Here is a 25,738-nt window from a genome sequence, read left to right on the forward strand (position 1 = left end):
CTCTGCTCACACAGCTTGTCCGTAGACGAGCATTATCAGGAGCGGGAGGGGGCGTTCCTCCCGGCTCCACAGCACAGCGCGATTGGCGCCGCGAGGCAGAAGGATGTTCCTGGCTAATGTATTTTTAAAGCAACTTGAGACACAAACTATTAAAATTGTATAACTTTATTAATAAATATCACATCAAACAATACATAAACAGACAAGGGAGACACACATAGGAAAAAAGATAAATTTCCCCATAAAGTAGCGGCGGAATACCAAAAACCCTCCCACCAGTCAAAGACTGAGTCTAACCCCAATATATAGTATAGAAATACAAGAACAATACGTCACAAAAATACGTCACAAAAAAGCCTCCTGACGAAGCCGAGTGAAGGCGAAACGCGCGTCAGGCGTTTCCCACAGTCCTACCAGCCTCTGACTGAGTCCCCCCTGCTGTTTTCTCCATTAATACATTGGTATCCACGGAGAATATGTCTACACCTACGGGTATGTATTAAGGTGACCCTATTTGGGATGCCTCTTTACTGGGGAAGATATGTGTATTTTAGTCCCCTGGCCTATGATTGGTATGTAATACTAAGTATCTAATTGGGGATTATATTCCTCTTTTTTGTGACGTATTGTTCTTGTATTTCTATACTATATATTGTGGTTAGACTCAGTCTTTGACTGAGTATTGTTCTTATATTTCTATACTATATATTGGGGTTAGACTCAGTCTTTGACTGGTGGGAGGGTTTTTGGTATTCCGCCGCTACTTTATGGGGAAATTTATCTTTTTTCCTATGTGTGTCTCCCTTGTCTGTTTATGTATTGTTTGATGTGATATTTATTAATAAAGTTATACAATTTTAATAGTTTGTGTCTCAAGTTGCTTTAAAAATATATTTACATTTGTTTTGAGACTAGGTTGTTTTGTACTTTTGGGGTCTTGTTTTTGGTTTCTGTTCCTGGCTAATGGTCAGAAACGCCCTTCTGACTGTAAAGCGCTACGGTACCGGGACCGATAGCGCTTTACACCGGGCACAGATCGGGAAAGCCGACAGTGCGCTGAATTCAGCGCACTGTCAGCTTTCTGGCAGTATATAACACTGCCTGTGCCCAGATATGGTGAAAGGTCCTCTTTAAGTAACATCTATCAGCAAGTGATAAGAACTGAAGCAGGTGAAGGTAAATATGTATATTCCCCACTGAATAACCAGCTTGCATAACTCTTTTGTTGTACTTTTCCTATTATTCCTCCTAGAAATTAACTGACAACTGGGTGGTACTACTCCCTTTGTCAAAAAGTATGTACCTGCACAGTCTGAAAAGGATTGGATAGTGTGAAGGAACTCACTGACAACTATCAATGCTTTTCTAAATTTAAAATTAGAACAACAGAGGAACATTACAATGAAGATTTCTAAGAAAATGACTTCCAGAATTATTACATTATAGGATAAAGTAGTATGTATGAAAACACACGTCAGTAATGTGCTGCCAGGTCCTCTTGAAGCCTGTATGGATAAGGCAACGAGACCTGGTATCAATGTAGGGTCTATGTGCAGAGACTCCTTTTATTTATTGCTGGCTTCAAGATATTCACTTGTTCACTTCAAGTTATTCATCGAGTTCAACCCAGTTGACATTGCTTACAAGTTCCCTCAGCTGAGGAGTGTAAAGGAGATAAAAATGAATACTGTTCACTGTGTCAATGCAGGTTTTCACAGATCCCTCACAGACTTGAGTCTTTTGAGTGGATTCATGAAAAATGGGCAGAAATAGAACATGTCCTATTTTTTGACGGGCTAGTCACATGGTCCATCAAAAAATGAACATGTGAATAGCCCCGATAAACGCCCATTGTTACCAAAATGGCTGTCAAGTGGTGGTCACATGGCTATCTTCCACTGTTGTATAAACAGAGCCTTAAATACAGTAGGTGCAGTATGTTATTCACTCTACTGTTCCCACTTAGGGCCAAATATCAGTAGGGTGGTCAATTTCCCTGCACTGTGATGATGCCAGATCAGAAGCATTGTGTCTGGGACTTCTTACATTATATGGCAGAGGAAGACTATAAACTATTAACTAACAAAATGCTACAATATTGAAAAAACTAGACAAAAATTAACCTGTCAGCGATGTCTATTTTAAGGGGAAATTGGAACTCTACACTGATAAGTATAATAGAATAACATGTGTAGTGTGTGTCATATAGAGATTTATACATGAGCTCTTTTGTATTCATTTACATTACCAGGTCTACACCATGGTACCTGAGAACATCACAAAGTACTGACTCACATCCTGAGTACAGCTTATGCTTGTTTTCTTGCAGTAACTTTTATAAAATCACTGCTTACCAGCTGCAACGTTGGAGTCCTCTCAGTGATGTGCACAAGCTATTGGAGTCCTCCAATAAATATGTCAGAAGCATCCATAACTACCTGACACTGATTGACAGCCTTATCCCTATGCACAATAAAGAGAGAACCTCAGAGTTTTGTGTCCATTACTCGCAGATATGAGGATTCCTGGGTTACAATGTGCTTGGCATGTACTGCAAGGAAACAAGTAGCCCAAACTTCGTGATAGAGTTACATGAATGTGTGTTAGAAAACAAAAAATAATACAAAGAGCAGTTTCTAGAATCGGAACAAATTGATTAAATCATATCTGTATAGAAAAAGGATCTGCAGCAGGACTCTAAGATGTATACACCAGGGAAGTCAGATGAACTCCTCTCAACCCTAGGGCAGTTCTGTTTGTATACAGGTGCCCTTGCTGTTTGTGCCAGGTGACTGCCATAGCCATTCACAGGCCTCAGCAGTCACAAACGCTATATCACGGCATTCACATGCCATTTGTGAAACGGTCACTGCTAAGGCCTGTGATCGGCTGCAATGGTCCACTAGCGCAAATGGGATGTCATGGATGACTTGTATATAGTTGAATGGAGCTGCCGCTGGTGGAACCTGTGGCCAGGCAGAGATGAGTACTGATTTACTATGTTTTGAGGCCTCTTAGCAACAGTGTCAAATAATAAAATTGAATTGGAAAATCCCAATAAGAATCTTAAGGTAGTAGGTGAAGACAGTCATTTTCCATGGCTTCTTACACTGTAAAGGTTGGAATTGGCTCATTATATAAGCACACATACAACATGAGACCAAATGACAATTTTAATTTCCAACTTAAATCGATATAATAAATGAGAGTAATCTATCCTTTTATTGCTTCATATAAGAGCGTTGTGTATTCCAGACTTAGACAGGCACCAGTTGACTAAGTTATAGGCAGGAGCCATAATTCCAGTAAAAGGCAATCTCCTTCTGAACGATAGCCATCAGTCCAATGCACCTATCGTCATTTAGATCAGTGATTTTCAACCAGTGTGTCACGGCACACTAGTGTGCCGTGACACATGGTCGGGTGTGCCGCGGGGAAAGTTCCCCAGACGCATGCCAAGATTGGCATGGGAGACCTATTTTGCTGGCACAGCAGCCAGTCCCCGTGTAAATGTAGACGGAGCGTCCCTTCACTGCTCTGCTAGCTAGAGCTGAGGTGTAGGACACGCCCCCTTCTCTCCCTGCCCACCAATCAGAGGTGAGCCTCTCACTGCACAGGATAAGGGCTCCTTGGACCTGCTGCTACATGTGAGGAGGAGCTCCTGCCGTCTGCAGCCCTGAATAGGAGAGGAGGAGAGGAAGCTGAACAAAGTGAAAGTAAAAGAAAACACCAGGTTAGTAACTATTCTTATTAATGTCAGGCATTTGGGGTTATTACTTTAGTTTTAGTAACTCCATGTGCCTCACATTAATAGCAATTAACCCCATCATGTCCCTCATATTAACTCCTGTGTGGCTCACATAAGAGTTAATAACATGTGTGACATATGGGGGTACTATATAATGAAGATATTTACTTAATTATCACCTCCATATGTCTCACATATCAGTATCCCTTATGTAAAGCACACAGGGGGTTAATGTGAGGGACAGGATGGGGTTCACTGCTATTAATATGAGGCACATTGAGTTGTAACCTGTAATATACATGACCAGACTTTTTATACACAACTGTGGATAAGAGTACAGACATATACATTTCTAAGGACCCATATATACAGCTATTCTTTTTGTGGCTGTGTATCTGGGCCAAATTGAAGAGCTGAAAATTATAGAGCAGGTCCTATATCTGTCCTATACCTACCCTATATCTGTTCTATACATGAGTCCCCCTGCGAACTTCCGGTTGGCACATGCGCAATGGAAGGGCGGCAAGAAGACTTCCTGTTCCTTAGTGAATTAACCAGGGCTGGGTATGTACTTCAGGGTATGGTCCTCGGGTTACGACGAGCCTGCTGCAGAACCTCATTTTCTGAATGCTATACAGTGTATAGCATTCGGCAAATGAAGGCTGATTGTGTAGCAGGCTCGTCCTTGCTACAAGCAGGTAAGTATGCTGTTACCAGTTGACTTTTTCTCATTGAAATGAATAGACCAGCGTTGATTGGCCAGTGGCCAGTGATTTGGCCAATCAACGCTGGTTCTGCCAGAGGCTCGTCTGAGGAGGCGGAGTCTAACATCGGACTATTCATTCCAATGAGAAAAACTCTTGCCTGCCTGTAGCAAGGACGTGCCTGCTGCAGAATCAGTGTTCATTTGCCGAATGCTATACATATATATAGCATTCGGCAAATGAATATATATACTGTATAGCATTTAGCAAATGAGGTTCTGCAGCAGGCTCGTCGTAACCACGAAACAGTATGCCTATACCCCTGCTAGACATGGCAAACTCTCAAAACCGGAAAGAGATCTTCGACCGGAAATAGGAAGGGCGGGACTTAATCCTTTGTTATTGTTGTCAAAGGGGGACTCATGTATACATACCCTATATCTGTCTGCATTTGTGGCCCTGTCAATTAATTTTTAATGTTTATATCAGTGAAAACCACATGCGTGCCACTTGTATGCAGAAGGCGTAAGGCTGAGGCCCCACGTTGCATAAACGCAGCGTTTTTGTTGCAGATTTTGCGGCAGTTTATTTCAACCAAAGAATCAACCATTTAGAATCTATATTATTAACTATATGTATAATATGTACTGTTTTAGTGTCATTTTGTGCCATTTTGGTTGGTGGTGTGCCCCGGGATTTTTTAAGTGTAAAAAGTGTGCCGCGGCTCAAAAAAGGTTGAAAATCACTGATTTAGATGATTACAGGGAAATGACCGCAGGCCCACCAGTGAGTGTATATACATTTCATTGCTGTACTCGCCACTGAGACGCTCAACAATCTTAACCAATAGCATTTCTATGAATTACTTGTGGACTTCATGTATGGCACATATGTATCATTCTGGTTCATTTATATACCCTAAATAGCTATCATAGTGGTTAGATACTGTAGTCTACACAATGGTAAGAAATAGTAAAGATCATTGATAAATCTTTATGGATGAATGGGTTCATTAGAAACCTCCATTTTCTCTACCAGGGAAAATACATTAAAGCTTTCTATGGTCTGGGACTTGTCAGAAACCCAGCTGTGATTTCCTTGTTGTGGCAGAGTTTTCTTCTCATGTCTCTGCCTCATATCCTGCCCAAAATAAGGAAATCATGGCTGAGTGTCTGAGAAATCCAATGGTAACATCTCATGACAAAAGACTGTCACCACTAGGTTAACACTAGCATTGCCTTTCCGTTGTTCTGGTTCATTGGAGCACCAAAACAAAGAGTTGGACCACTAAAATCGTAGCAACACACAGAGCCGGCAACCCCAATAACTTTAATGGGGTCTGTAGGTTTCCTGGTGTTATAAAACTGAAATGAGTGGAGGAAAAGTTCCGCCATGCAGGAACTTTTTCCACTGCACATTTTCAGGTTGAAACTGTGAGCCTAAGATGGATAGAGAAAATCTATAAATTCCTGAAAAAATTTTAATTATTCATATTTGCAAAAAATGTTTTATACTTAATTGTCTACATATTTAAATATAGTTATGTTAATGGAAAAGCGCTCAATGTTTGTAAGCTAAAATAAATTACATTGGAGTATGTAGCCCCAATACCAGGATTATATACGGTGCTGCACCTAGGAAATTATAAGATAAAGATTGCAGGTTTATACTTCAAATATGGTGTGCGGCTCCACGTACCGCAGGGTGACAACTTTTTCATTTTAATTTACAAATTTGCTCTCTATTTTTCAATTAATATAATTGCTTTTTTCCAATCCTGCACAGATGCCTTAATCAATCAGAGAATTTCAGCACCAAAGCTGTCGCATGTGAATATATCTTAAAGTGTAAGTAAGGCCTGGCTCACATCTGTTTCGGTAATCCGTTTAGGGGAGTCCACATGGGACCCCGCCATCCCCGAAAGGACTACCGAACGCACTGGCAAGCGGTGTGCAGTGAAAGCACACAGACCCCATAGACTGTAATGGGGTCCGTGTGCTCTCCGCACGGTCTCCGCATGGAACATTCGGACAGAAAAGTAGTTCATGAACTACTTTAGTGACCATGTGGAAAGCACACGTACCCCATTATAGTCTAGGGGGTCTCTGTGCTTTCACTGCACACCGCTTACCAATTTGTTCGGCAGTCTGTTCGGGAAGTCCCTATGCGGTCTCCTACAAACGGATTACCGATGCAGATGGGAACCAGGCCTAACGCTAGGTTAACACTAGTGTTCAGGTTTCTGTCCATTGGGTCCACTTGGAGACCAGAAAAATGGAAACCCTATCCGCTTAAAAAGCGGTAACATGTGGAAATCTGCAGACCCCATATACTTTAATGGGGTCTGCCTGATTTCTGCCGGATACTGCTGAAAATAGTGAAGAGAAATGTCCTCCTTGCAGGACTTTTCTCTTTGCCAATTTTAAGTGGAATGGGGGATGGAATCTCATACTAAGACTCAAACTCTGATGTGAACCTAGCGTAAGCATTATTTTTTCATAAATCAATAGTGTAGGTAAAGTGAACAATCTTTGCAATATACCGTATATACTCGAGTATAAGCCGACCCAAATATAGGCCGACCCCCCTAATTTTACCACAAAAAACTTGACCCGAGTATAAGCCTAGGGGGGAAATGCAGCAGCTACTGGAAAAAGAGTTTTTGGGTGCAGTAGACGCTGAGTAAGGGGAGGGGGTGTTTTGGTTGTCTGTCTGCCCCTTCCATGAGCTTGAGGACTGTTTTTTTTTTTTTCCCCCACTTGGAATTCAGCCTGGCTGAATATAGAGTATCTGCAGTGCTCCTATTAACCCCTTCCCAACGGAATATCAGCAGTGCAGATACCCTATACTTAGCCTGGCTGTAGTCAGGCTGAATTCCAAGTGTGGAGGGGGGGAAAACTCAGTCTCGGGGAAGGGGCAGTTAGACAACTTTTTTTTCCCGCTACAGTAATTATCGTACAGGAAAAATATATTTATAGATTTGTAGAGCAGGCGTTTTTGGACACAGGGATATCTAACGTGTATGTGTTTCACAGTATTCGTTTTATATGTGTTCTAGGGAAAAGGGGAGGATTTGAATTTTTAATACTTTTTATTTGCTAATACTATTACTTTACTAATACTTTATTTTTATTTTTAACTTTTTTTTTTTTTGCATTTATTAGACCCCCTAGGGGTCTTGAACCCCAGGGGGTCTGATCACTAATGCAATGCGTTGCAATGCTAATGCACTACAATACATTGCAAAAATTGTCATTTCTTTTGCAGGCTGCATAGAGCAGCCTGCAAAAGAGAAGCACTGCTGGCTAGGGAGCCTTTACAGGAACTCTGAGGGGAATTCCCCAGCCATACGGACCTGAAGGAGAACTGCAGCTGGCCGCCGGCAGGAGCGCTGAGGGGAATCCCTGGTAGAAGCGCTTCTGATGGCGGCCGGCCGCAGTTCCTATCTAAAGGATCGCACTTGAGAGGGCGGTCGCACCCGCTCCCTCCCTCGTACTGGGACATCGTAGAACATCTCCGCTGTAACACTTACAGCGGAGATGTCCTAGCTCCCCATGCCTGCAATCTCTGATTGCAGGCATGATTGAAGGGAGCTCCAACATTACCGCTGTAAAAGTTACAGCGGAAGTGCCGGTTGGTATGGTGACCGCTCTGAAGCAGAGCGGCGCCATTACAGTTACAGACCCGGCATGTGGACCCGGCATACAGACATCGGGGCGGGTGCCAGCCGCAGTATCACCACGCTCATAGCAGGAGTGTAGCAATGCTGTTAATTTCAATCTGCAGAAGTACTTACGGTACTTCTGTTAGCAGGCCCGGAACGCAGATACACGCCGAGTGCGGGCCTGAGCTTACTTGGCCACGTAACCCGGCGTGTGATGGAGTGGGAAGGAAGTGGGGGGGCAGGGTCTGTATTCCGGGCCTGCTAGCAGAGGTACCGTAAGTACTTCTGCAGTTTGAAATGAGTAGCATCACTACGCTCCTGCTATGAGCGTGGCGATGCTGCGGCCCGGCACCCGTCCCGGTGTCTGTATGCCAGGTCCGGATGCCGGGTCTGTAACGATGATATTGCTGAATTACCGTAATGACCCGAGCATGAGCCTAGCCAGACTTTTTCAGCACAAAAACTGTGCTGAAAAACTCGGCTTATACTCGAGTACATACTGTACTTCACTATTACTAATACTCCTGCCTTTGCTTCTTATCTGTGTAGTTTTGGTCGGTACATCATACACAAACAGTCTCAGTTTACAAAGTAATTTATGAGGAGAGGAGAAGGAGGATAGAGACCAATATATGGCTTGCAGCATTAGAATCATAAATCCTTTTTGTAATACAAAAAGCTGCATAGTACTGCAATTCATGTGCAGTGAAAGAGAACTGTCTCTCTATAATACTGATGTCTCTTTCTCTCTCCATAGACTTCTATTGTACAGGTTTCATGAGTGGCAGAAAAAGGCAAATAAGCACAGAAAAAGGACATTTTATTTAATAAAGTATGTTGCAAATTCATCTTCATGTGCACTAACTATTAATGAAAGAAAAGGTTTATTTTCTACTTTAAGGAATAAGGATCCATCCAGTGAGAATAACAGCCGTCTGTTTATCAAGAGGAAGGCTCCTTCTTTGCACATTTATTGGTTCAAGAAAAACAACATTAATTTTGCACAAAAATTGCTTAATTTGCTCTGATCTGTTTTAGACCAAAATCATGCCCCGGAGGAACTAAAGTGTGAATGTGACCTAGTGAAGAACACAGATTGTGACTCTGTACCATTTGCACATTTTCACTGCACTTTTCAACAGCACATTTAATATTATGAATAAATAAAGAAAATGCTACTCAAAAATTGCAGGAAAAAGTTTAGCGGAAATGGTGAGTGGAATGCCCGGAGGAGAAATGGAACATTCATTTATAATTTTTACATAATCATTTTAACAAGCCTGATTCTCCCTGTGTTGTTATCTTGTAGCTTTTTATTTGGCCACTGCAACCAAATCCTGTACCATTATTAATGGATTTTATGTAGAACAGAAGAATGTGACAGATGAACACAGACCTATCACTTGGAATTTCCAGGATTACGGCAATGCAACTAAATAATTAGGATTTGCTGCCTTTCTCTGCAAGATAACAAGGATTTCACACAATCTATTCAAAGTAGTGATATGTGATTTGAATGCGATATGAAAAGTTACTACTTGATATTTACATATAACAGCAAGAAGCTATTTTTTTTTTTTTTTTGCTGTTGCAAAGATTTTTTAATAGAATTGCCCATTACTATTAGAAATTCCGCCAACAATGGTAATGTAATACAAAAAGGGCTGTTCATACTTTTCTCCATACAGTAGGATCCCTGTAGTCACAGGGTATAGGTCCCAAGCCTAATCTCAGATACCATAAAGTGAGGAACAAAACACACACTATTCTACACAGTGTACAGAGCCAGAAGCCAGCAGCCCCATGGCTCGGTAGTGCTGCTACAGGCCTGGTCACTGTATAGGGTATGGAGCCAATGCTTAGAGAAAAGATGATCAGTGCAGGGGCTGGTTGTCTGCCCCCACCAATCTTATATTAGAGACCTATCTAGCTATAGGTCATAATCCCCTGCAGCTAACTGAAACCAAGATTAATGAAATTACAGTTAGAGCAGATTTACGGTATTGTACGCATGTGAGCAATCCCAGGTTAGTCACTAACCACAAACTTTTAACAGTCTGAACCTTGTTAAGAGCACCCCAAGATGTGTCAAAGTGCACATTCTATCAAAAATCCCAGACAAAAAAAAATGTTGGACAAGCTGTATTTCTCATGAATAAAATGGCCGTGAGATCTTTCAGGCTACTTTGGTGTCCATCATATAATGGATCAGTCTCTAGCTTCCATTCCATTTCTGTGTTTCTATAATTGAACAGAAAGCTGCAGATATGAGCCTAGCCTTAAAACACTATGTAGGCCACTATAACTGACTATTGCATTGCATTGGCTTGCTTATTACTTCAATGGGTAAAGCAGGAAAATTATCTGATTCTAGCTTATGTGAATGTAAAGCTGCGCACACATTATTCCTGATCATCTAATCTATCTTTATAAGTACTGTCAATGTAAATATATTTGATCAAAGAACTGAAATATTTCCTTAGGGCATGTCTTCTTTGGAAAAAACCGGATGTAGCGTTCATAGGGTTACAACAGCTTGAGGGAGGCTAAAAAAAAAAGTATTAAAAAAAAGTGCAGGAATAACAGTAAAAAATCTAATTTCATACAATGATATGCAGAAAATTATATTTTTTTTTCCAGGTGAACATGCATTTTTAACTGATATAGCTAAAAATGGAAACATTTTAGAAACAAATCATTAGAAACTATCGCCATCTGTATCTTACCAACTGATGGGGACGGTAAAAAGTTGTATTTAAGTATTTTCTTTAACCAAAGCCAAAGAAAACAACTGAGAGTGAATGTAAAATATGTTTCATTAACAGAACTGGATTAGCACTTTACCAGAGTATTAAATAAAGTAGAGACATTAACTGAAAGTTTCATACAAGTGTGCCCGAAATAACTGTTGATTTCCATGTTTTCCCATAGGCACATATAAATTTTGCCCATGAGAGTCCATGGAAAAGTAGTCAAAATATCAATTATAGAATGAGAGCATGGAGCCTTGTGATACAGTATATCACTCTTAGCGATGTTTTAATTTTGGGTGGACATAGAATTGGATTCAATAATATGTGCCGGATCCAAGTATTCTTGGCAGTCTCACATTGGCATCTGTCACCTTAGCAGCAAATTCCATGAGCTAAAATTTCCTGAGGCTCCATATGCAAACACTGCAAGTCAACTATGTGCACGTCTTATATACTGTATGGTAGACACATGCACATTAGATTGGTGGTAGATCTTTTGTTATGAATACAATGAATTGGGCAGAGGAAAAAATATCTTGAGTATTCAAGAATATTCAATTCTTTTGAAGCAGCACTCCACTAAAACATTTTATTGCATAGTTTATCATTGCAAAATCCTTTGTCTAAACAGGCATGGCTCTTTTTTTTTTAGGATTAAAAAGGGGATTGATAGTTCAGTGGACTGAGTTGGAAGGTAGACCAATATGACTTGTCTGGATATAAAGGAGGAGATAGTATGCTAGATCTTATGCTGCATCTCCACATAAAAACACATAAAAAACTGATAAACTGTGTAAAGCAAAATACCTTCTATGTCAATGTAATATAGAGGTTTCCCCCGAGTTTAATAGCGATTCTTATCCTCCATTTCAACTATATCAGGAATTATATTGACTTTATAAGAAATAAAAGAAAGAGATGATACAAGCGCATACAACAGTATTACAGACTATTATTGACTGTCAGAGTGATGCAGATCCCTGGGGTAATTGTATTCCTCAAGAAAACATTTCCATCTAGGAAACAACAATTCCATCCTATCTCTGAACAGGGGTCTGCACATAATTTAGCATCAGAGAGCACCTGAAGGCGTACAAAATATAATGGAGCAATACAAATCACAAGACATTCAGCAAAAAGCAAATTCCCTTGTACTTTTATGCACTCTTTCACATCATTGCAGTGGCCTAAGGCTAAACTACTGCCATGTTATTTGGTAGGCAAGTTTATATTGCTTTTACACTAATTCAGTGCTTTATGTCTAAAACTGCACTCATTGCCCCAGTGTCACAGACTGTCACATGCAGAGGAAAAAATAATAGCTTTTAAGTTCACATCCACAAAGTAAAGAAAAAAAAAAAAGAAAAAAAAAAAAAAGAAGTAATTTCTGTTTTGATATTGAGCCATATTGCAGCAAAACATCTCTAAAGAAGACTTAACACTATATGGGAATTGTGTTTCAGCTTAGTAAGTAAATCATGTGTCAAATAACATGACCATAGCTAATCTCGGTGGGCGTTTCAGAAGCCTTATATTTTATTATAAACAATTTGTCAGAAATTAATAGTGCATTTCAATATAAGAAACTTTTTAATATATCTCCTCCCTTCTCCACATATAGAGCTCTATGGAGAAGGGAGGAGAAGAGTAGGAGGCCACTGCTAGCTGTTTAATTGATGCATTACCTCATTCTGTGCACTGGTAGATTCTTATCTACAACCTAGTGGTGTTAAAAAAGAACAGACTAGAGTGTAGTAGCAGCAATTATTGAGTGTGTTCTCTAGCAGCCTTAATATGTAGGATTTAACTCAGCCTGAAGAATACATTTTAAAAAAAAAATATATATTATTATTAATAATAATAATAATAATAATAATAATAATAATAATAATATATAATACAATATATTACAGACTTTCTTATACTAAGACGTACTATTAATTTATACAAAGTTAGTTATAACTGGAGGTATGTCTTAAGGGATGTGTTTGATCTAACTAACTGACTAACTAACTAAATAAATAAATATAAATTTAGTATTAACAGTAGTTGTATCAGATTAGAAAAAAAACATATCTGCATTCTTCCAGCTACAGCATCACTGTTGTCAATATGATTTATTTCATATCGATACAAGAGACAAGAGGACCACTATTTCTGGAAGAAAGCAGATATTATTATACCAACTTATAATTAAAAAGAACAATGAATATAATTCCCTTTAATTTGTCCTCATCAGTCAAGTTGTTAAAAATGCCTAACTAAATCCACATTCTGTGACATCTAAGACAATGATTGAGTTTACTACTATGGCAGACAAATGGTGTCCTCCAAGTATAGTGATCACACAGAGCATACATTACATCTTCTGGGAGTCATCAGATGGGCCACTTGTAGACCACAGCCTGCCTTAAATGCCAAGCCATCCCAGTAGACATATATTTGCCTTCAGGCATGCTCATCCATCTGAGCATCTGGGAGGATATAGAAAGATTTACTAAAACACATCTCAAAACATCGGTGCAGGTGATGCCGAAATGGGCTGAAGTCAGCCATTCACCATTAGGTTTGGCTTTCCCTTTACCCTCCTCTCCTTAAAGTTTTAATATATAATTCTTTATATAAGTTATTGTTTACTGCAACTCCTGATATAATCTTTGTGGATATTCATAGTGTTTTCCATTGCCTCAGACCCTACATTAAAGACTTATCAGAACTCAAGGAGGCATAGCCCTAACAACTAATAAATGGACCCCATTTATTCATTGCCTGCCTAACTTCATCCACCCCCTCCCCTGTTCTGGATGTTGATATTTTTTTAAAGAGATCCTTTCAACACCTCCACCAATTCAAGTTGTGACCTGGCACATTTGCCTATTTGTGCAAGGATATATTTACAACTAGCTGTATGACTAAGCAGGTTTACCATTCACAGCTCCATGAAATAAGGGACACAACCATTGTGAGGGTTCTTATTGTGCTAAAGCAGAAGGGGTCAGGTCAAGTCAAACTAGCATCATGCCTTCCATTCATAACAAAGCCATAAGTGCTATGACAAACCCTAATGGAATAGGGCCTGCCAGAATTTATGACAGTAAAAATAGTGTTGTAGACTTTAATATCCTTGCCATCACAAAGCAACTGAACTCTGATGGAAAATAGCATTATATTTATTGGCGCTATGTTTTGCTATAACAAAAATACTAAATTACATTCCAGCACTTTACATAATATGATGTAACTCACTGTGCTATTTATATATAGACTCTTAGCAAAAGCAACTTTTATGTCGAACTTCATTTTATAACAACTGCAGTAAAAAATATATAAGTGTCCCCTAGTGCATCATTGTCATCCTACAATTGCGCGGCTTTTGTCACACATCCTGATAATTGTTATAGCTATATATATGAATATTTTGCTCGGATGTGTGTTTTCAATGGGCATATTGTGCCGCCGATACAATAGTATTTTCTCTATAGCACTGCATTGTTAATTTTACTCTGGGACAGCCAAAAAAGTATATTTTAACAGCATGTCAAAATGAAATACTAGGAGCGTCGGTAAAATGACAGTAAAATAAATGTAAATTTAGATTGCTGTCACAAGTGGCTGCCTGGCTCTGTGAAGATGTTAGGTTGCTATAGCATTTTCCATAGCAACTTTGTCTCTTATTGCATTAAAAAATGCTTCTGTATTCTAAAAGCCTGTTAAGAAAAAGGGATTACATCAATCCTGCTATGTAATGATCCTACATAAAACCTTATCAGTCTAAAAACATAACAAAATGTAATCTATATAATAGCATTGGCGCTGCAGAATTACAACACTGGATTCAGCTACCTCCCAACCTCAATGTAATGGGAATGATGAGACTTTCACTGCTATTCTTCTCAATTGCCTCATTGCAAGAGTAATTTTTGTAATATGTGAAATGAGCACAGTGTATTATATATATGCTATCTTATCACACATTATCGGCACAATGACTTTGAGAAGTAATTAGATGACTGCATATAGTTCATCCGCTGCCATTGTCAGACTGTAATGCACTTGGTAAGGTATTGCACGGCTATATTAATACCACAGTAACTTGCATAAAATAATCAAACACAAAGGCCTTGCAAGGGCAAGCAATGGATCAGCGCTTGGTAAGATATTCAATGATACCATTATATTGATCCCTTTATTAAAGTTAGGAGTTTTGGTCTGGCTTTCAATCAACCACTTAAAAGGGAAAATAAATTAGGAAATAAATTAATATGGAAAATGAAAAAAAAAAAACAAAAAAAAAAAACAACTAACTCTCTCACTTTATAGCCCAAGTACATTGCATTAAAAAAAGAAAAGATGATTTATAGGTCTACAGAACACGACCGTGTTGATAGGTATTTGATCAGGTTCAGGATAACCAAATATCTAGCTCAGTTTAACAGTAAATATCATATTCACAATTGGTGGTATATAACAGATGACTAAAATAATTTCACTTGTGCTCTTGAAGTGCTTTTGTTTCAATCTGTGAGTGCACCATATCCCATATTGAGGCTTTGTAAGAGCAAATATCCATATACAGCCTTGCATGGACAATATTTCAATTACATTACTAAAGAACTACAATGTCCTTGTGTATCAATGCATTTAATAGCTACTAGATGTGAGAGACAATGGGTGGGCACTTGGACAGACTGATGGGGCATTAGGCCATGTGTATGGGCCCACAGAAATGAATGCACCAATACTTTTTTCACAATTCCGGATAAAAGCTGTGGTCATGTGTATGGAGCCTTAGAGAAATAAATACGGCAAATTCTTGCTTTTCCCTGATAATATATGTATATTGGAGCGCCAATTGCGATTCTTCTCACCTGAATCTTCCACTCTTGCTTTCTTACTGGGGGCATCACTACTGTCATCATCAGACATTTCCATCTCCTCCTCCCGTCGGATCCCCATTAGCTGCTCACTCTGCGCGTTTCGCAGTTCCTGCAACAAATAATAAAGTACAGGCACAAATAATAAAGGCACACTTCCACATAGGTAGTCACAAAAGTTTACATCATTCATTAGTTGTCCTGAGTATTCTGATGGCGGCTCCTGAAAGTGTATCATTATCTTGTTTCTCTCTGTACTGCAAACAACCACCCCCATTGATGGGCTGCAAAAGAGCAAGTTAGCAAAAGACAACAACTCTCATCACAAAAATATAAAATAAAGCAAAAGCATTTCCTTATAGGATACAGAGACAACTGAGCCGAAAGAGTTCAAACTTTATGGTAAATGTTTTACCAGAACAATCTTACCCGAATACTTAGTAAAGTGTATCGAATGCAGCCCCTAGGCCACTGCCTGCTGTTGGAATATTGCCAAGTACATCCTGGTTAGTATTATCTTAGTAGATGGGATTTTTTTAAGCTAAAATGTAGTTGTGAGATATGGCATAAGGTGTGTTTGCAATGAATTCAACCTAACATCAAAACAAGAGAAGAAAGGAAGCAAAGCCATATAACAGGCTAGAAAAAAATAGTCAGCCTACTCTTTTCCTCTCAGAAACAGCGCCACACTATTCCATTGGTGGTAGCTTGTATTGCAGCTCCTCTTTGACTTGAATGGAGACGAGCTGCAATACCACCCACAACCTATACACAAGTGTGGCGCTGATCCTAGAACAAATCCTCTAAATTCACTTTTTAGATAGTGCCATAAACTAAAATGAAAAAGTGATGTTTAATATTATATTACTAGCACTTTATCTTCTGTGAATAATAGATGTCAATAAGTATTTAAAATGAACTAAAATGGCATCTTTACGCCCCCGGAAAGGCAGCTACTTTTCTGTGTCAAAATTAGGATCACATGAAGTTGTCAAAGTAGTCTCCTGTTATAGTGATATAGCTTTAATGAATTGCCTGAGCTTTTGGAGAGGAGTATCACTGCTTTATGAGGATGCAATAAGACACATGAAGTGGACTGTGAGGAATGGCGTCCATAAAGCAATAGAACAGGGCCGGGATAATGTAGTGGCTTCTCTTTAGAAGGTGCAGAGAAACAGAAAGCTGATACCATCTCATTTGCTCCTAATAATGCTGCCAGGTTTAATGTAGGAATGCAGCATGCAGCTTTTCACCTTGTTGACATCTAATTTTTCTACTGACAAAGGGTTCATTCCCCAGAGAGACTTGCAGTTTGGCATCTTTTAAGTCACGTGAGCAGAATACACAATACGCTCCACATATAGCTTTCATTATGTGACAAATGTCACAGCAATTCCCATGAAAAATGCAGAAGGTGCTCCCACAGGACTTACTCCTGCTATTCACTGAGCACTGCAAGAGAAGACTCTAATGAATGTTCAAAGGCCTATTAAATGGCATCTTGAGGCGCAGTGGCCTGGAGCCTTAGTCTTCCTGATATAAATGTAGCAAACAGAATTTCCCTGAAATATCGGCTCATCTTATTTGTTGAATTCCCTTCAAAAGAAAATTGAGGTTTAATAATTAATAACGGACTCGAAGGTCGTATGCAAAGCTGGAGTCTTACACATAAAAACACCATTAGATCTCTTCTATGTATACTTCTTCTATTTCTGTTTGACAATGCTGTCAATGAAAAGAACATTGTATAGACAAAAATAACAGGGTACAAGTTTCTTACCATTTCAATGAGAAGCACAACAAAAACAGGCCTTGGTTTAGGCAATGTAGGTTTATTTTCTTTTGGATTTCTATCTTAAGATTTCTATTTCGATGTTCTTATGTATGGTTGAGGGTTACCGAATCTGATGAATGTAATAGCTATTTAAGCTGTCATTATTTGAGTAATTTTTCTTTTTATTGTCCACAATACTTACTCTATGAAAAATAACTACACAGCTTCACTTCTTTATTAAAGATTATTAATAAGTGTCAATAAAGAAAGCTGTATAGTTACGCAATAAAGATTTTTATGTTGAGATGTTAACGTGATGTTGGCAGCTAATGGCTACATGCAGGGTAAGTGACATGATGCCACTAGGGTCATTGTAGATCTGACCACAAGAACTTCCAACAATCAGGAGAATCAATGGGCTGATGTCCTCAGAGCTCTGGTACTGGTATTGTGAAGAGAACTGCATAGCAGTCCCAATACAGCACCTGCACAGTGAACCTGGACGCCCATTGCTTTGTATAGGGAATTCAGATGGAGCTATGGCAGCGCTCAGGGTGCTACAGCCCCTCCACCCTAGTGATCAGTGGCGTTGTCAGCAGTGGAAAGTATATTGACCAATAAGTTACAGCAAACTATATCCTAACAATAGTATATCCATACTGTAAACAATAAAACTGTAATTGTGTTTAGTTAACAAAAAAAAATTAACAAGCAAAATTTAAAAACAATTCAACAAATGCAAAAGACATTGTACTTACTTGTTAAAATTCGGGTTCAAAGTAAAAGTAGTTGCTGAACAACAAATGGAAACTGGGTGACCGTAAAAAGTAAAGCGCATAACGGAATACACTGAGATTTATTAATGTGAAGGCTAAGTAAACCACATGCATTCACAGACATATGCAGATGAAACACTAGAGAGAAAAAGATACATAACAACCAGAACAAACATGCACAAAAAAAAGCTGCAGGCTCACCAATGTGGTGTGGGGTGAGGTACAATAAAAGCACAATATACAAAAAGCAAACTGCATTGCAATGTAATTACTCGAGTACGTAAGAATACTATCTTGGTTGTTTGAGATTATTTAGAATTTTAAGAAAAAAGACAAATAGTTACCAATTTGGTTAAAAAGAAATAAAACTGGTGAGATTGCACCTTTAAGAATCTGCATATGTTTGTATTGTTATCATACAGCACTTTACTATAACTTGTTTTTTTTTTTTTTTGAGTACTGCATTAGCATTCAAACTCAGGCATACTGTGAAAAACTTTACGGTGGTCTCACAAACCTGCTTGGTCCCCAGAAGTTTAAGTTATTGTTCCTTCACGTCATCATCCAACAGAGAAAATGCATCTCATGTCGTGACAATGTGCAGAGCATTGGATGCTTTAAACCCACCTTCATTTCCTACTGACCCAAGCACTCTCCATTCATCCTAGAAATGTTCACTTTGTGAATGATGAAAGCGATGGATATAATGGTAACAAAGACACCCACCTCACAGTGCTTCCGCCAAATGTCAATATTCTTGCGCTGGGCTTTGGAGAAATGGTCCCATGCTTTTTGTCTGGAGGAAGCGTTGAAAACGGCCACAATCTGCTCAACTTCAGTGAACAAGGAAGTCAAACAAGACAAGCAATTTATGTTGTGGTCATTCCATAGAAAGCAAAATAAAGACACATGCGGGTCCTATGGATCAAGCACGTAAAGACTTCATCCATAGTCACCCAGTCATGTGTCTTTTGTACTTACATGGTCTTATTGTTGAAACTGTGTCCCTCAAGCGTCCAATACTTTCATTTACATACACTTAAACACTTCACATCAAATCTTCTAAACAGTGATTAGTTACAGAAAGAAGTCTCATTAATAAGTAAGAGTCAAGTGTAGTGACATTCACTTAATCAGTCTTTTCCATAGTACAACACTGGCAGTATTTGTCCTCATTTTCTGCAGACATTCAACTCAAATTTGTGCCTGAAATGTGTCCCCTTCTGTCCAATGTAAGATTCTATTAGTTCACACACACGAGCCCAATATGTGCATATGTATTTTACCATCGGCATAAGCTAAGTATATATTAGATGCATCCTGTTCTAGCACAGGTAACCAGTGACTACTCAAGGTGCTGTGAATACTAAGTCTTAGAAAGTCATGGCTGCTTTTCTGGCTCAACAGAATGACTAGCTCAAGGAACATATGTAGCACATCTGGACTTTATGTTGTCTGTTTGTTGCTCTGGGTGCTTAGCCTTCACTTTTAATAAATTAGGTTTATTTATGTGACCTTGACACCCTGTAGAAAATAATGAGTTACATGGGGAATGGGATTAACATTAAAGGTTGTAGAGGAATGGGAACAAAGATTAGCGTGTTCTTCTGAAAATCAGATCAATAGATTGATAGGAATACGATCACTCAGCTGTTACATGCCCTAGGCAATACTTTGAGAAGCTGAAGCTTTAGTGGGGAAGTACAACTGATAAAAGTCAACCTGGTCAAGTATGTAAGGTTACGTATGTAATGTGAATCAATGGGGTATGTGTATCTTTTAGTGCATCTTCCCAAGGTTGGTTGATAGACATAAAGCTCACCATTAAAGAGGTTGTGTAGGCAACAAAAAAATGTAAGCCAACTACTTAGAGTGGTATTAAATAATAAAAACAGTAATACATTTTATTGACCCTGAACCACCACCTTCTGGTACCCTGTCTGCATCTGCATCCTGGCCCCATGTGACGGCAGCAGCCAGTCAATGGCCGGTAACGTCAGTAATGTTGACAGGTCATTCCTACAGACAGTGAGTGGCTTCAAGAGCCACATGTCCTACCTGAGACCTCAACACTACAGGCTATTCAAAGGACCAAAAAGCGGCACCAGAGAGCACCATGGGATCAGTAAATTGAGTGTTATTTCTTCTACTTTTCGGATACAAAATTCATACGCTACTTTCCGTTTGTCCAAAATTCTGGTTAATAAGAAATCAACCCCAGTATGCTCCCATAACACTAATCCTTCCCTCACTGCACTGTCTGGCGGTAAAATGGAGACTAAGAAACATCATAGATGAACTAATGAAACCAGACACCCCTTGCTGACCTCTCAGATCAGATAAAACACTCGGAGCCAGAGCCTTCCTAGTATCTAAAAGTCTTTACCAGAACCAATAACCAGCGAGATGTCATCCTTGGACATGTTTAAGTCTATAAGGACTGTTCAGTCTGATATTTGGAGGAAAATAACATACTTGCTCCTATTACTGCCCTTTGGGTTAATTGTAAGAAAACTGCTTTATAAAAGGTTTTTGTTTTTAGTTGTTTTTATTGTTTGTATTTTTTGGTAGTAATAGGAGAACCCCTTTAAGGCCCCAGGAATTAATCTGGCTGTATACATCCATGAAAAAGGATGATGGAGGAGACTAAATACAGTAATAATTTTATCAGTTCATACCATTGCCCCATAACACAGTTTACAAGCTCAGACTCTTTACGTATATTGATTGTTAGTGTACTAAACCACTGAGTGTGTGTATCCAGGGAGTAATAAAGCATGCCATTGCATTTGAGCCACTGGTTAAGCTCTATTACTAATAAGCATTCCAGTCCCCAGGGACCCCATTAAATAACTGGAGGGCACCATGTGAGGCCAGAACTTATGTTCCTCTGCCTCCCCTGCTGACGTTCTGGCTATCTGTTATGTGACTAACTCCACCCTATTAACCTGGAAATAATGGAAAAAAGCCGCAGTAGGGGAAAAGAAACACAAAAGTTTTGCCTCCCCGGTTGTCTTATACCGAGGTAATAAATAGTGCCCCAGGAGGGTAAATTTGGATTAGAGCTTATCCAGTGCAGCGAGTGCACTAGCTAAGCTTTATTACTACCAGGATAACCCATATAAAGTGGTGCTGTCACAAGGTGTGAAAATCCGAATGACATACCGCATTTGATAACTGTAGTTACTTACGCAGTTTGGTGTTTGTCATCATCTGTTCAGTTATTCCAAAGATATAAGCCCTTTTAGTATTAATGCAAATTAGGGTATTATAGCCAAGTGTTGTAGTATGTTTGGAATGGCTCAATAGATTTGGATAAACCCCTAAACCACTCAGTGTGACTCAGACAATGCAGGTCAAAGGGCTATTCAGAACTGGTGACAGGTCCTCTTTAGCAATAAAGGCTTGATCATACTAACTGTGGTCAACTCATTTACAAGCACTTGTAATAATTGGCTAATATAAACGAAAAAATAAAAAATACACTAACCATAAAAACTATCCTAAGCTGATGATCTTTACTGATCGGGCTATCATAAAAATCATCTTTATGGTGGCACAATTGGTAAATGTCAGTTGTTACGATGTAAGTGAGGACGTTCTTCCCCACAGGCTGCAATTTGTTCTGACCAATTTTTGAAGTTTTTAATTTTCAGGCCTTATATACAAAGCACATAGAGAATATTCTCCAGGTCTTCATACACACACTGGATGTTTTCTGAGACATGGAAATTAGAATGGGGAAGGAACTAATTTGAGAAAACAAAAAAATTTGTCCAAGGCTAAGATGTTTATAGGTACTATATGAATAAAAGCCAATACATAACCGCAAATTGCAGAAAAATAACTACAAAATAAAAGCCATATGCCAAGCTCTTATTAAAGCAATATTTAGAAGTAATTTGGCAGTAAAATATAAAACGATAGATTTCTCTTGGGCTGGCGCTGCAGAACGATGACCTACATGATAAGAGACATGTATGTTAATCCCCTCCAGGGCTGTAGAAAAAGAACAGCTGCATGGAGCAGACGGCAAAAGTCCTTGGTACACAGAACAGATTTCTCGTTAACACGGAAACACGTACGACCATTTTTCTGAATGTGAATGGTATTTAAACTTTCCAATATGTTTTAACGTTTAACTGCTTAACGGAATAGACAATTAGCAATTTCCTGACGGGTAGAGACCTAATGAATCTCGGTGTAACATTTCTGAAGGACTATGTGCAAGCTATGCAGATGTTTCACCTGCCTCATTTCCATTTGCTGCACCCAATAGACAGGCTGCGCTAGGTGGGAAGTGAAGATCTAGGTATACGCAATGTGGTAATCATGTATTCAACGGAGGCTCTGTCTGGGAAATTGCAAGCAGTAAACCATCATCTAATGGGCACAAAATGATCATTTGCCTCCCAGAGAGGACATGTTTAGGAGACTGCTTAACAGCATTATCAGAGCAAGATATTAAAACACAGCAAATAATTTAGCAGTGTTTGACCCTTGAAACATGATGTATTTCCGTAATTTATTTCTATGTCATACGCAGTTCAAGTCATCAGCTTCTGCTTGAGCGATACTCAGGAGCATTCTGCGAAACGGAAACTGTCTGAATTTACATATCCCATTTAAGTACTAATACATTTAAAAAGCAATTTGCAGCATATAAAAGACCAAGTGATAACCTCAGCTTATATACTTGTACTGTAAATGTTATCAGATAAGGCCAGAACTTGAGATAGTAGACACTATATATGTGCAAAAATAACTACATTCCGAAATCTGAGCTCTACTATTGGACATTATATATTGCCATATACTTTTGTGATCAATATCCCTATCACAATGTTTGAGGGACAGTCTCTGAGAATTAAAGAGAACCCATCACCTCTCGACTTGTATATACTTGAATTTGCCATGAAACAATAATTTGGCATCCTCTGTCCTCAACTCTATGTTGTGTCATTGCTGTTATTTGCACTATTACTTATTTAAAGGTAGTGTGCCGCCATAGCAGTCCCTACTGAACTAAGCACAGTCAGATAGCCGGGAGTCATGTGAATAACACCTTTTATTCTGCCTCCCATTTGGTGCCTCAGTGCTGAGATATTAGCTTTTTTCCTGATATGTCAATGAGTTGTTTGGTGCAACAAGGGTGGCATCTTTCCTCTCATCGGATCTAGGGCTAGGCTTTCCAGTGTCCAGTCCCTTCATTCCTCTCCTTGTACGCTGCCTGGCCGTATCAGTCGTACCAGGGATGGTAACAACGACACACTTGTTGCACTAAACACATTAACACGTCAGGAAAAAAAAGCGATTATCTCAGCACTGGAGCTTTAGATTGAAGAACAGAAAAAGGGATTTTTTTGTTCTCACCATAAAATCCTTTTCTCGTTGGGGTATAGACCTGGTCACTAGGAGGCAGACACTAGGAAAATGAGGCTGTTGGCTCTACCTACACAGTCTATACCCTCTCACAGACAGTGCACTTTGTACCACAGCAGGAGAGAGTCCAAATCCAAAAGAATACGGAACCAAACACCACCAATAAGTCCTCATGAAGAAACTCATGAAGAAACAAACAAAAAACCCTGTGCAGAAAAAAATAACAGGTGGGACCTGTGTCCTCCAGTGAAACAATGAGAAAAGGATTTTACGGTGACTACACAAAAATCCCCTTTTCTCGCATATTTCACTGGGGGACACAGCACCTTGGGACGTCCAAAAGCAATCCCAGAGGGAGGGAAACAGATAGCCATGCGAACAATCAAGCGCACTGCCGTCTGCAGAACATTACGACCCAAACTGGCATCGGCAGAAGACACAGAATGGGACGTCATTCACAGACAGCACCTTGGGACGTCCAAAAGCAATCCCAGAGGGAGGGAAACAGATAGCCATGCGAACAATCAAGCGCACTGCCGTCTGCAGAACATTACGACCCAAACTGGCATCGGCAGAAGACACAGAATGGATCTGGTAAAATTTAGTGAAAATGTGCACAGATGCCCAGGTGGCAACCTGGCAGACCTGGGAAACAGAAACCTGATGCCAAACAGCCCAGGAGGCACCGACAGCCCTGGTAGAGTGAGCCGTCACATGGAAGTAGGTTCAAAACTGCCTGAGTGCACTATCTGTGAGAGGGTATATAGACTGTGTAGGCAGAGTCACCAGCCTCGTTTTCCTAGTGTCCGCCTCCTAGTGGCCAGGTCTATACACCCAGTGAAATATGTGAGAAAGGCAAAATGTTTTATTCAGGTGAACCCAAATATCTGACAAGCACTTATAGTTTAATAGGAACTATTCTGGTGACAGGCCTTTAAGAATAGATTGACATGACCTATGGGCGTCACCATTCTGGTTGTCGGATAGGTATACCACTACTATGCCGCATACAAATATTCGCTACAACAGATAGAACACAAGAGGTCATCTTTAAATCTACCAGTACATATAAAGTATTTATATATTTTATGTCGTACTAATCTGTCACGTATGGGTTAGAGGATTGACTATAAAATGATAGGCAGCTACTTGCTCCATTATCCCATACATGGAGTGTTATTCATCTCAATTGCTCACTAGCCCAGAAACCCTCGTGGAAAGTATACTTTCTAAAGTGAAGAAAATCACCCACAATTTTTACACATCATACCAAATTTCATAAAATTATTTTCGGATGAAAAGAGCAGATAGAGAAGCACAAAATGCATCAATGACTCTGCTGTAGGAGGAAAATGATGGTGTTGGGGAGGGGGCAGAGCGGGCACATGGTCTGGATGCTAGGAAGTGCTTTCAAAATACATTGTCTTGACCAGCGAATTCATAGGCTGGGGCAACTTGCCCCTTGACTACAAATATAAAAAACAAATTTCAATACATTCTCCATGAGAAATACAAAGACTTGTATAATTCTGTATGAGCCATCATCCTTCCTCATGCGGGTATTCTCCAGACTAATAAAGCCGTGGTCTGTTAGTGACCTGTCACTATAACCTTATCTATTTTATGACCCAGTTGAGGGTGTCTATTTCAGAAAAGTAAATGCCTTTTTTTCTCAAAGCACAATTGAGAAGGAGCAGAACAGCCTGTCTCCAGGGTAAGGATCAAAATATCTAAATATTATTTTCTAGAACAGACAAGGCAAACTGAGAGATGAATAATTTGATTCTGGCATTAATGCAAATTCCTAAGACACAGAGATTGATGGTTTCAGGTCATTTTTACACCGCCTCATTTTCCTGCCTTTAATCAGGTTTCTAGGTAGAACAAACATGGAAGATTACGTTGAAGCATCCTCTGGTTAATTGTGGAACTACTACTCTAGTCGAGGGCTGATAGCATCTTCTGATTTCTTCAATAGTAGTTCTGAATAAGTCTACAGATCATGCTATAACAATAAGTACATACTATAGTCTGAATGGGCAGCATTGTGCACACTTTTAGAA

The 25,738-nt window shown here is 39.4% G+C and overlaps 1 protein-coding gene across 3 annotated transcripts in view; it reads right to left on the reverse strand.

The window, feature by feature from the left end:
• The window catches only part of ENOX1 (ecto-NOX disulfide-thiol exchanger 1), a 477,272-nt gene that overhangs the window by 56,593 nt on the left and 394,941 nt on the right, over positions 1-25,738 (reverse strand). For all 3 annotated transcript variants that reach the window (XM_075265460.1, XM_075265459.1, XM_075265458.1), the window contains 2 exons: positions 19,020-19,126; positions 15,738-15,855 (listed from right to left, as the gene is read on the reverse strand). In XM_075265460.1, coding sequence (XP_075121561.1) covers positions 15,738-15,855; positions 19,020-19,126 — 225 coding nt within the window. The remainder of the gene's footprint in view (positions 1-15,737; positions 15,856-19,019; positions 19,127-25,738) is intronic.

The sequence above is a fragment of the Leptodactylus fuscus genome, chromosome 2 (assembly GCF_031893055.1).
Source record: "Leptodactylus fuscus isolate aLepFus1 chromosome 2, aLepFus1.hap2, whole genome shotgun sequence".
In the NCBI taxonomy this organism is placed as follows: Eukaryota; Metazoa; Chordata; class Amphibia; order Anura; family Leptodactylidae; genus Leptodactylus; species Leptodactylus fuscus.